The sequence below is a fragment of the Pseudophryne corroboree genome, chromosome 3 (assembly GCF_028390025.1).
Source record: "Pseudophryne corroboree isolate aPseCor3 chromosome 3, aPseCor3.hap2, whole genome shotgun sequence".
In the NCBI taxonomy this organism is placed as follows: Eukaryota; Metazoa; Chordata; class Amphibia; order Anura; family Myobatrachidae; genus Pseudophryne; species Pseudophryne corroboree.
The window spans coordinates 204,797,297-204,810,899 of NC_086446.1; the positions used below are offsets into that span (position 1 = coordinate 204,797,297).

Genomic DNA, 13,603 nt, shown 5'->3' on the forward strand with positions numbered 1-13,603 from the left:
GTGGTGAGTGGGTCTATCGCGATCCGGCGCGGTCAGTGGGAGGCGGGCTGCGCGTGCTGGCGTTGGACACTGTGGCAGTACAGGCGATCCCACTAGATCACCAGGGCATGGGTGCAGGTCAGGTTTTCTCTCTAAACCATTTTCAGTAGCCCACAGTACCCGGTTGTTTTGCCAGCAGGGGGATAAGGCTTAGACCTGAAGCCCCTCCCCCAGCCCCAGGGCGCCATTTCCCGCAAATGTTCCCGCCCTGGAGCTGCATATCTGTCTCTCCCTCACTCCCCGTCAGTGTCTGGGCGCCATTATCTCTCAGCTTCACTGTTCCTGGGACTGCTTGGGCAAATCCTCCTGTGTAAAGCCGCCTGGTTGTCAGTGCTGTGACTTTACATGACACTTAAGTATTCTACCTGCCTTTTTAGACAGTGCTAGTTAAGAAAGAGTGCATTTAGTCAGGGTTTTCTAGTACAATTACCCTGTGAGATACATCCAGTTCTTACTGTGTAGTGTTATATCTATTGACTATATAGCTATATTTATAAGCTAGTCCAGTGCAGTATTATTGTTAGTCACAGTTTGAACAATGCAGAGGTTATTACTATGTGTGTGTGCATTAGATAGCTGAGTGGTGTCCATTTCGTGTCTTTCACTCAAGTTGCTATCCCTATATTCTATAACCTGAGGGGGCTTGGTGCGTCAGGTTTTATATTGATATAGGATTTTCACAAAGATATACTTTAATACGTATTTTTCTCTGTGATTTTAGTCACCATATCTCTCCTTTATCTCTGCTGGCGCTGACTACACTGCGCAGGGGTTTGGGTAAGAGGTATTGTGCTGCTGCCAATTGTACTGTGTTACCTGATACTGCAAGTTATATCATGTCTGCTTCTGAGGGTAACGGTTCTGGGGCTGAACACACTGCCGGTGTTGCTGAAGACACAGATCCCTATGAGGAGAATATAGCAGCTGTGGGCTCTGGTTCTGGGGCCTCCTTGCCCCCCAGTGGGACTGTGGCAACGGAGGTACATAATGATACACCGTGGGCCGCTTTTTCCACGCTTCTACGTACGCTAGTTAATAAACAAACACCCCCTATGGGACCCCCTATGCCGGTACAACCGTATGTGGTCCCTGCAGCTAACCCGCCGTGGGCGGACGATTTATCTGCTCAATTGAAGAAGTTGAACCAGTCCCTGACTACTAAAAAGTCTGACCATCGTTTGCCTAAGCCCCCCTTGGGGCTTGTCTCCTTACAATCCACTGCTGTCACTGACACTGACCCCACAGATTCTGACTCAGATACTGCTGATGGGGGAGGGTAGTTCACATCTGGATGTTCCTGATCTTTTGGAGGCGATTAAATTAATTCTACAGATTACGGATGATCCCGAGCCATCCGTCCCTCCTAAGAAACCAGATAGGTTCAAGCGTCAGAAGGTGGTTAAACAAGTTTTACCTCACTCTGACCACCTAGTGGATATACGTCAGGAATCCTGGGAAAATCCGGGTACGAAGTTTGTGCCTCAAAAGAAGATGCTGGCTCGCTATCCCCTCGCACCAGAGCTGTCTAAGAATTGGGAGACGCCTCCTCCAGTAGACTCACATGTGGCTAGGATGGTGGTTTCCTCAGCTCTACCTGTCACTACCGTCACGTCTCTAAAAGAGCCTATGGATAAACGTGTGGAGGGTTGTCTGAAAGCGATTTACACCCTCACGGGTGCTGCACAAAGGCCCACTATTGCAGCAACATGGGCTGCAGAGGCTATTGAAGCATGGGCCTTGGAGTTAGAAGCTGAAATCTCCTCTGACCATGCTAGACAATGCTTGTTTTATATTGTCACAGCTTCTCGCTATATTAAAGAGGCGGCTTCTGATGCCGGTATCCTAGCAGCCAAGGCCTCTACTACGTCAGTCCTGGCTCGCCGGATATTGTTGCTGAGATCCTGGTCTGTGGATTTGGATTCTAGAAAAACTCTGGAGGTACTCCCTTTCAATGGAGATATTCTGTTTGGGGAGGACTTAAATAAGATAGTGGCTGACTTGGCTACTGCCAAAACTGCCTGTCTGCCAAGTACCGCTCCTTCTGTGTCGAAGGCTAAAGGTACTTCCTTTCGCCCCTTTCGTCCTTCAGGTAAAGCAAAAGGTCAGGCGTACAACAAGCAGGCCCGCACTTCCAAACCTGGTAAGCCAATGCCCAAAAGAGCCTGGGCGGCCCGTCAGCCAGCTTCCAAGGCTGATAAGCCTGCCTCATGACGGGGCGGGCCTCCCCCTGGGGAATCCCAGGGTGAGGGGCCGGCTTCTAGGGTATACCAAGGATTGGTTGAGGACCACTTCAGATACCTGGGTACGGGAAGTCGTCACTCGAGGTTACGCCATAGCCTTCAAAAACCGACCCCCTCATCGATTTTGCCAGACAGACGTCCCGTTGGACCAGACAAAGGCAAACACTCTGCATTCGGTGGTACAGACCCTCCTAGATACAGGAGTCGTAGTACAGGTTCCTCTTGCGCAGAGGGGCCGGGGGTACTATTCTCCGCTGTTTCTAGTCCCGAAACCAAATGGGTCCTCCCGGCCCATTCTCAACCTCAAGGCATTGAACAGGTTTGTTAAGGTTTCCAAGTTCCGTATGGAAACCCTTCGCTCTATAGTTCTGGCCTTGGAACCTGGGGACTACATGGTCTCCCTGGACATACAGGATGCTTACCTGCATTTTCCTATAGCAGCGTCACGTCAGCAATACCTGAGGTTTGCTATTGGCAACCTCCATTACCAGTTTCGGGCGTTACCTTTTGGTTTAACAACGGCTCCGCGAGTCTTCACCAAAGTCATGGCGGTGATGACGGTGGTACTCCGCCGTCAAGTGGTCAGGATACTGCCGTATCTGGACGACTTGTTAATCCTGGCAAATTCCCCAGAACTTCTCCTACGTCATCTAGATTTGACGGTAAGGTTTTTACAAGCCCACGGGTGGCTCATCAACTGAAAGAAATCCTCCCTGATCCCTGCTCAGAGCATGGTGCATCTGGGAGCGCTATTGGACACTCACAACCAGAGGTTGTTCTTGTGTCAGGAGAAAGTCCTGAAGCTTCTGGACAGGATTCGTTGTTTCCTTTCTCGTCCGCAAGTGTCGATACATTCGGCGATGCAGGTGCTGGGCCTCATGGTATCAGCATTCGATATGGTGGAGTATGCTTAATTCCATTCTCGCCCCCTACAGAGGCTGATTCTAGCCAAGTGGGACGGCCTGGCTCACCGGATCAGGTCTCAAATGATCTCATTGACTCCGGAGGTCCGTCTGTCGCTGCTCTGGTGGCTCCGGGACCAACAATTGTGCAGGGGCCGTCCCTTCTAAATATCCAACTGGGTCCTGTTGATGACACAGATGCCAGTCTAAGAGGTTGGGGCGCGGTGCTGGAGCAACACTCCCTTCAGGGTCGGTGGACCAAGGAGGAGTCCCTCCTCTCAATCAACATTCTGGAATTGCGGGCGGTCTTCAGTGCATTGAACCTAGCCCAGCATTTAATTCAGAACCGCCCTATTCAAGTGCAGTCGGACAACACCACCACAGTGGCTTAAATAAATCATCAAGGCGGCACTCGAAGCCGTCTGGCAATGAAGGAAGTCTCACGGATTCTACATTGGAACGCCATCTACCGGCCATATCGGCAATCTTCATTCCGGGAGTCCTGAATTGGGAAGCGGACTTTCTCAGTCGTCAGGACGTACATGCAGGCAAGTGGGGCCTCCATCCAGAAGTGTTTCAACTCCTAGTGGAAAAGTGGGGTCTTCCAGACGTAGATCTGATGGTGTCTTGACACAATCACAAGGTTCCGGTCTTTGGAGCAAGTACAAGGGATCCTCAAGCAGCATTCGTGGATGCGCTGGCGGTGCCGTGGAGGTTTCGGCTGCCGTACGTGTTCCCTCTGGTGTCACTCCTGCCCAGGGTAATTCGGAAGTTCAAGCAAGAAAAAGGAATTCTGCTTCTTATATCTCCAGCGTGGCCCAGATGGCACTGGTTCTCAGACCTGCAAGGCCTATAGTCAGAGCGTCCAATTCTACTTCCACAACGCCCAGACGTCCTCGTTCAGGGCCCCTGTGTCTACCAGGACCTAGCCCGGCTGTCTTTGACGGCGTGGCTCTTGAAGCTTCCGTCTTAAGGGCTAAAGGGTTTTCTGAGGCGGTCATTCATACTATGTTGCGGGCCCGGAAACCGGCTTCGGCTCGGATTTACTATAGGGTCTGGCATTCTTACTTTGTTTGGTGCGCATCTAACGATTATGACGCTTCCAAGTTTAGTATAGCCAAGTTGTTGGCTTTTCTTCAGCAGGGCCTGGACTTAGGCCTGCGTCTGGCCTCCCTCAAGGTTCATATTTCTGCCTTGTCGGTGTGGTTTCAGAGAAAAATTGTGACCTTACCTGATGTGCATACCTTTTACTCAGGGTGTGTTGCGTATCCAACCTCCCTATGTCCCGCCTGTGGCTCCTTGGGACTTGTCGGTGGTTTTGGAGGCGTTACAAGAGTCTCCGTTTGAACCTCTTGTTTCAGCTGATCTTAAGTGGCTTTCCCTTAAGGTGGTGTTTCTGCTGGCTATTGCTTCAGCTAGAAGAGTGTCTGATTTGGGTGCCTTGTCCTGTAGTTCCCCATATCTGATATTTCACTGTGACCGGGCTTTTCTTAGGACTCGTCCCGGATATTTACCTATGGTGGTTTCCTCGTTCCACCTTAACCAGGTGATTGTGGTTCCGGCACTTGTTTCTCCTGATCTGTATCCCAAAGAGGTCTTTGGATGTGGTACGGGCTCTCCGTATCTTTGTGAAGAGAACTGCTTCCATTAGGAAATCTGATTCTCTCTTTGTACTGTTTGGATTTCACAAACGGGGCTGGCCTGCTCACAAGCAAACTTTGGCCAGATGGATTAGAATGGTAATTGCACATGCTTATGTGAGGGCTGGTCTGTCGGCTCCTGCTCACATTACGGCCCATTCTACTCAGTCTGTTGGACCTTCTTTGGGCGGCCCGCCGTGGTGCGACCCTTGAACAATTGTGCAAGGCGGCTACGTGGTCCTCAGTGAACACGTTCATAAGGTTCTATGCCTTCGATACTGCCGCTTCCCAGGATGCTTCCTTTGGACGCCGGGTTCTTGTGCCCGCTACAGTGCGTCCCCTCCCATAAGGAACTGCTGTAGGACATCCCCAATGTCTATCCTTGTGGAGCCCAGTGTACCCCCCAGCAGAAAACGAGATTTATGGTAAGAACTTACCTTTGTTAAATCTCTTTCCGCGAGGTACACTGGGCTCCACAAGGCGCCCACCCTGACGCACTTAGCTTCTTTGGGTTGGTATGGCATTAGCCGCTGACACTTCTCCTGTTGTGAGAGTGTGGTGTGTGTGGCTACTAACCGTTGTCTCTTTTCCTGCTACTGCATTGGGCTGGTTAACTAAAAACTGAGCTCCTGTGCAGGGAGGTGAGGTTATAGAGGAGGCGGTGCTGTGCATTCTGGAAACAGTCAAAGCATTGAGCCTGTTGGTGCCTCGGATCAAGATCCTACTCTACACCCCAATGTCTATCCTTGTGGAGCCCAGTGTACCTCGCAGAAAGAGATTTAACAAAGGTAAGTTCTTACCATAAATCTCGTTTTTTCACAGTAGAAAATAAAATAGTACTGCACTGCTCATTGTAAATATTGTCAGAAAAACTTCATGGATTGTTATTCCGCTAGTTTCTCAGCCTTGATTCATTTTCTTTTTCTCCCTGTACTTCAGTTCATGAATCGGGAAGACTATTTGTCGCTGGAAGTGCTGTGGTCGGTCTTGGTGCATTGTGTTACTATGGATTGGGAATGTCTAATGAATACGGTGCGATTGAGAAAGCCGTGTAAGTTACTTATAACGTAATATTTAAGGGAGCACTTGCCTATAAATGTTCCACCTTCTTGTTAAGCATTGTTGGCATATTATAGTTGAGGCATGGTGAACAGAAAAAGACAAATGTTGCATGGAAGAGAAACTTTGCCTTTTAAATGATCTGAATACAGCATTGTGTCATCTTCCACTTTACCAATGTGATTTGTCAGGTAGTTTAGCAAATCAGTGTAACAGGCATTTTGTCTGACAGCCTGTAACACAACAGATATCGTGGCCATATATTGAGAAATCTCAATGTATATGGCCATGGTATCTGCCTTCCCATTGTTACTGTTTACATTCGCAGTGACGACATTTTGGATATGTCAACATTATATCAAATTTATGGATGTCTGTTTTAATCAGACAACATTTTTAACATGTCTGCAATCAGAACATTTGGTTATTTTGATTGTTAGTATTCTGAATGTTGTTTCACTGGTACCCCACCCCATTGGCCTTGGGTTATCTATAGATGTGAATAGTAGTTGAACAATTTCCGTTAAATTTCCAGTACTTTTAGGGTTTGTAATCCTCTATATTCAGGGCCGGATTAACAATGTGGTGGGTGGAGCTGCAGCTCTAGGCCCCCCCATCAAAATAGGCCCACAACATGTGTGCTGCTGTTGCCAGGAAAATGTACTTTCCTGCTACTAAAGCCTGACTCTGTCAGAGGCCGTCCGAGGCTCCGCGCTGACATCTATTCAATAGCGCACTCTGGTCTTCGCCCAGAAGCGGCTTTCTCAGATGCAACCAGCGAACTGTTCTCCGTGAAGACCAGGTGAGTGACTGACTGATCCTTCAGAGAGGTGTCAGCTCATCCCTGCTGGTTCTTGCTGCTGGCTGTTAACTCACAATGGTATGCAGGCACTGAAAGGTTTGTAATAAATAATAAGAATTTACTTACCGATAATTCTATTTCTCATAGTCCGTAGTGGATGCTGGGGACTCCGTAAGGACCATGGGGAATAGCGGCTCCGCAGGAGACTGGGCACATCTAAAGAAAGCTTTAGGACTAACTGGTGTGCACTGGCTCCTCCCCCTATGACCCTCCTCCAAGCCTCAGTTAGGATACTGTGCCCGGACGAGCGTACACAATAAGGAAGGATTTTGAATCCCGGGTAAGACTCATACCAGCCACACCAATCACACCGTATAACTTGTGATCTGAACCCAGTTAACAGTATGATAACAGAGGAGCCTCTGAAAAGATGGCTCCCAACAATAATAACCCGATTTTTGTAACAATAACTATGTACAAGTATTGCAGACAATCCGCACTTGGGATGGGCGCCCAGCATCCACTACGGACTATGAGAAATAGAATTATCGGTAAGTAAATTCTTATTTTCTCTAACGTCCTAAGTGGATGCTGGGGACTCCGTAAGGACCATGGGGATTATACCAAAGCTCCCAAACGGGCGGGAGAGTGCGGATGACTCTGCAGCACCGAATGAGAGAACTCCAGGTCCTCCTCAGCCAGGGTATCAAATTTGTAGAATTTAGCAAACGTGTTTGCCCCTGACCAAGTAGCTGCTCGGCAAAGTTGTAAAGCCGAGACCCCTCGGGCAGCCGCCCAAGACGAGCCCACTTTCCTTGTGGAACGGGCTTTTACAGATTTTAGCTGTGGCAGGCCTGCCACAGAATGTGCAAGCTGAATTGTACTACAAATCCAACGAGCAATAGTCTGCTTAGAAGCAGGAGCACCCAGCTTGTTGGGTGCATACAGGATAAACAGCGAGTCAGATTTCCTGACTCCAGCCGTCCTGGAAATATTTTCAGGGCCCTGACAACATCCAGCAACTTGGATTCCTCCAAGTCCCTAGTAGCCGCAGGCACCACAATAGGTTGGTTCAGGTGAAAACGCTGGAACCACCTTAGGGAGAAACTGAGGACGAGTCCTCAATTCCGCCCTGTCCGAATGGAAAATCAGATAAGGGCTTTTACAGGATAAAGCCGCCAATTCTGACACGCGCCTGGCCCAGGCCAGGGCCAACAGCATGACCACTTTCCATGTGAGATATTTTAACTCCACAGATTTAAGTGGTTCAAACCAATGTGACTTTTGGAACCCAAACTACATTGAGATCCCAAATTGCCACTGGAGGCACAAAAGGAGGCTGTATATGCAGTACCCCTTTTACAAACGTCTAAACTTCAGGGACTGAAGCTAGTTCTTTTTTGGAAGAAAATTGACAGGGCCGAAATCTGAACCTTAATGGACCCCAATTTCAGGCCCATAGACACTCCTGTTTGCAGGAAATGTAGGAATCGACCCAGTTGAATTTCCTCCGTCGGGCCTTACTTGCCTCGCACTACGCAACATATTTTCGCCAATTGCGGTGATAATGTTTTTGCGGTTACATCCTTCCTGGCTTTAGATCAGGATATGGATGACTTCATCCGGAATGCCTTTTTTCCTTCAGGATCCGGTGTTCAACCGGCATGCCGTCAAACGCAGCCGCGGTAAGTCTTGGAACAGACAGGGTCCTTGCTGGAGCAGGTCCCTTCTTAGAGGTAGAGGCCACGGATCCTCCGTGAGCATCTCTTGAAGTTCCGGTTACCAAGTCCTTCTTGGCCAATCCGGAGCCACGAATATAGTGCTTTCTCCTCTCCATCTTATCAATCTCAGTACCTTGGGTATGAGAGGCAGAGGAGGGAACACATACACTGACTGGTACACCCACGGTGTTACCAGAGCGTCTACAACTATTGCCTGAGGGTCTCTTGACCTGGCGCAATACCTGTCGAGTTTTTAATCATGTGGACGACTTCTGGGTGAAGTCCCCACTCTCCCGGGTGGAGGTCGTGCTGAGGAAGTCTGCTTCCCAGTTGTCCACTCCCGGAATGAATACTGTTGACAGTGATTTTCCGCCCAGCGAAGAATCCCTGCAGCTTCTGCCATTGCCCTCCTGCTTCTTGTGCCACCCTGTCTGTTTACGTGGGTGACTGCCATGATGTTGTCCGACTGGATCAACACCGGCTGACCTTGAAGCAGAGGTCTTGCTAAGCTTAGAGCATTGTAAATGGCCCTTAGCTTCAGGATATTTATGTGAAGTGATGTATCCAGGCTTGACCCTAAGCCCTGGATATTCCTTCCCTGTGTGACTGCTCCCCAGCCTCGCAGGCTGGCATCCGTGGTCACCAGGACCCAGTCCTGAATGCCGAATCTGCGGCCCTCTAGAAGATGAGCACTCTGCAACCACCACAGGATGGATACCCTTGTCCTTGGTGACAGGGTTATCCGCTGATGCATCTGAAAATGCGACCCGGACCATTTGTCCAGTAGGTTCCACTGGAAAGTTCTTGCGTGGAATCTAACGAATGGGATTGCTTCGTAGGAAGCCACCATTTTTACCCAGAACCCTTGTGCATTGATGCACTGAGACTTGGTTCGGTTTTAGGAGGTTCCTGACTAGCTCGGATAACTCCCTGGCTTTCTCTTCCGGGAGAAACACCTTTTTTCTGGACTGTGTCCAGGAACATCCCTAGGAAACAGAAGACAAGTCGTCGGAACCAGCTGCGATTTTGGAATATTGAGAATCCAATCGTGCTGCCGCAACACTACCTGAGATAGTGCTACACCGACTTCCAACTGTTCCCTGGATCTTACCCTTATCAGGGAATCGTCCAAGTAAGGGATAACTAAAATTTCCTTCCTTCGAAGGGATATCATTTCGGCCATTACCTTGGTAAAGACCCGGGGTGCCGTGGACCATCCCTACGGCAGCGTCTGAACTGATAGTGACAGTTCTGTACCATAACCTGAGGTACCCTTGGTGAGAAGGGTAAATTTTGACATGAAGGTAAGCATCCTTGATGTCCCGAGACATCATGTAGTCCCCTTCTTCCAGGTTCGCAATCACTGCTCTGAGTGACTCAATCTTGAATTTGAACCTCTGTATGTAAGTGTTCAAAGATTTAGATTTAGAATCGGTCTCACCGAGCCGTCTGGCTTCGGTACCACAATAGTGTGGAATAATACCCCGTTCCCTGTTGCAGGAGGGGTACCTTGATTATCACCTGCTGGGAATACAGCTTGTGAATGGCTTCCAAAACTGCCTCCCTGTCAGAGGGAGACGTCGGTAAAGCCGACTTTTGGAAACGGCGAGGGGGAGACGTCTCGAATTCCAATATGTACCCTTGAGATATTACCTGAAGGATCCAGGGGTCTACTTGCGAGTGAGCCCACTGCGCACTGAAATTCATTGAGAACGGGCCCCCACCGTGCCTGAGCTTGTAAGGCCCTAGCGTCATACTGAGGGCTTGGCAGAGGCGGGAAAGGGTTTCTGTTCCTGGGAACTGGCTAATCTCTTCAGCCTTTTTCCTCTCCCTCTGTCACGAGCAGAAAAGAGGAACCTTTTGTCCGCTTGCCAACAAAGGACTGCGCCTGATAATACGGCGTCTTATTTTGAGAGGCGACCTGGGGTACAAACGTGGATTTCCCAGTTGTTGCCGTGGCCACCAGGTCTAAAAGACCGACCCCAAATGTCCCTTTTCAAAGGCAATACTTCCAAATGCCGTTTGGAATCCGCATCACCTGACCATTTTACTGGTAGAATTGGACAACGCACTTATACTTGATGCCATTCGGCAAATATTCCGCTGTGCATCATGCATATATAGAAATGCATCTTTTAAATGCTCTATAGACAATAATATACTATCCTTATCTAGGATATCAATATTTCCAGTCAGGGAATCCGACCATGCCAACCCAGCACTGCACCTCCAGGCTGAGGCCTGTGATCGTCCCTCTGGAGCTAATGTCCAGTAGCCAAGAAGCCCAATCCACTCTGCACTCAGGTGAGTTCGCTTCTTCTCCCCTTAGTCCCTCGATGCAGTGAGCCTGTTGCCAGCAGGTCTCACTGAAAATAACAAACCTAAACTAAAACTTTCACTAAGAAGCTCAGGAGAGCCCCTAGTGTGCACCCTTCTCGTCGGGCACAGAAATCTAACTGAGGCTTGGAGGAGGGTCATAGGGGGAGGAGCCAGTGCACACCAGTTAGTCCTAAAGCTTTCTTTAGATGTGCCCAGTCTCCTGCGGAGCCGCTATTCCCCATGGTCCTTACGGAGTCCCCAGCATCCACTTAGGACGTTAGAGAAAAGTATATGTGCATTTCTAAATATATATATATATATATATATATATATATATATATATATATATATATTATACATATATTTCTATGTCTCCATCACTTCACCTTCTGTATTGTTTTCTAATAACCTGTGTGCCCTCCCCTTGACACTGTGGCAAGCTTGTAATGCAGCATTAAATAATACCCCTTTTCCACCTGAGTACCGGGTCCGATTCAGGATGTTTAAACCGGCTACAACAAGTGTCAGCCCTGCTGTTTCCACTACACGGGTTATTCCCGGGTCGGATCTATTCCCACTTAACCCGGGTAAGCTCTGTAAAAGCTATTGATGTCACTTGTTACTCGGGTCTGACAACACGGGTAGTGACCGTTTCCACTGCACAATTACCCGGGTCTTTACCGTGTTCAACGCACGCTGTGGAACGCACGCTGTCAGTCTCTTCTTAAAAAAGTGCGCTGCTATCACATGAAACGCGTTGGAGCCTTTGTAGAACTCTCTAACTTTCAATTGGGATAGCGCAATACACGGCCGAGCTTGGCCGCAGCACGGAGACGTCATCACCCGTGGCCGGAGGAAGAGACTGACAGCGTGCGTTCCACAGCCCGCTGGACGCAGCGGAAGCAAAGCACGCCGGAGCCCTGCCATCGGCCTTAACAACGGAAGCGGCCCCCATCTAACAGCCGCTCAGTCACCACTCCGGATAGGGAAAGATAGGGGTAAGATTCACCATACCTCAAAAGAGTGTAAACATTACTGAAACTAACCAACCTTCTTTTTTCACAGGTGCCACTAGTTATAACATTATCATTTTAACCATTAGTTATAACAATTAAAATTTTTATCCTTAGCACTCTTCTTCTTTTTAAACCATTACCATATTTATAAGAGCTGCTTATTACAAGCGCAGCATTACCTTTGTTTTACTTTACCGTGTTCAACCCAGGTAGCTATCTGGGTAGGATTCCAGGGTCACTCAACCCGTGTTGAGCTTTTTCGTGTTGATGCGCGCCCCCGTGCAAAAACACTGGTAAATTTAGCAAGTGGAAAAGGGCTATAAATAAATGTGTGTATATGTGTGTGTGTGTGTGTGTATGTATGCATGCATGCACGTGTATATGTATGTATGTATGTTTATATATATATATATATATATATATATATGTATATATACATACACACGCAATAAATACAGAGTGCGCTGTGGCAATAAGACTGGTTGAAAAGTAATCAATTCCAGATTCAAGGGAGGGACTTCTCTTGAGTTCTTTTCCCCTTAGGGAGCACCTGATTGGGGCCTATAGAGAAACCCTCTCACCAGAAAGAAATCACCTGACGAAAAAATCACAGTTTAGTAAGATTCTTTATATAAAATAGTTTTTAATCCATAGTCATAGATTTGACATATTATGAAACATGATAAAATGACATTTCAATTATTTGGACACACCAAAATGCTTGAGATGTTAAAATGAAAATCCTCCTCACCTTGATGGTGTGAGCTCTAGGAGGAATAATCGAAGCAAAGGGATAGTGGGGGTAATTCAGAGTTGATCACAGCAGCAAATATGTTAGCAGTTGGACAAAACCATTTTCACTGCAGGTGTGGCATATATAACATTTGCAGAGAGATTTAGATTTGGGTGGGGTGTGTTCAAACTGAAATCTAAATTGCAGTGTAAAAATAAAGCAGCCGTATTTACCCTGCATAGAAACAAAATAACCCACCCAAATCTAACTCTCTCTGCAAATGTTATATCTGCCCCCCCCTGCAGTGCACATGGTTTTGCCCAACTGCTAACAAACTTGCTGCTGCGATCAACTCAGAATTACCCCCAGTGTACAATAATTGGTAAACCCTACGCGTTTCGTCCAATCGGACTTCCTCAGGGGTAAAACATGTCTAAAGGTGTAATGTGTTAAATTCCACTAGAGGGACTTGTGGTTTAAAAGTAGTTCACTTGAAATCAATGTGTCACATATGAAATTGAATCCAGAAAGTCAGTATAGACAGCGTTAATTCAATATAAAAGTTGGCGTATTAGAAGCCGTAATAGTTGTGGAAACAGTTTGCCACCGTTTATAGAAACAAAAGATCCATAGTAGCTGGTGGCGACCAAGATCAAGATTAAAACCGAAAATAGAAAAAATCTGAAACCTCTTCCTGACATGGCATGATAAACTAATTTGCACACAGGACCAATGGTAGTAAAAATCCAGTGGTTAACACTTGAATGTATTATTGAGTCAGCAAACCAGCTGAGCGTTAGTTTGCAGCATTCAGGAGCATTATACATGTAAATAGATTTAAATGTGTATATATGTACTGTGTGTGTGTATGTATATATATATTAGTGATGTGCACTGGAAATTTTTCGGGTTTTTGATTCGGACGCGTTTTGGCAAAACCTCCCTGAAATTTTTTTGTCGGATTCGGGTGTGTTTTGGATTCGGGTCTTTTTTTACAAAAAACCCTCAAAAACCGCTAAAATCATAAAATTTGGGTGTCATTTTTATCCCATAGTATTATTAACCTCAATAACCATAATTTACACTAATTTTCAGTCTATTTTGAACACCTCACACCTCACAATATTATTAA

At 47.4% G+C, this 13,603-nt stretch overlaps 1 protein-coding gene across 3 annotated transcripts in view; it reads left to right on the forward strand.

The window, feature by feature from the left end:
- The window catches only part of GHITM (growth hormone inducible transmembrane protein), a 149,278-nt gene that overhangs the window by 52,900 nt on the left and 82,775 nt on the right, over nt 1–13,603 (forward strand). For all 3 annotated transcript variants that reach the window (XM_063958776.1, XM_063958774.1, XM_063958775.1), the window contains exon 4: nt 5,761–5,872. In XM_063958776.1, coding sequence (XP_063814846.1) covers nt 5,761–5,872 — 112 coding nt within the window. The remainder of the gene's footprint in view (nt 1–5,760; nt 5,873–13,603) is intronic.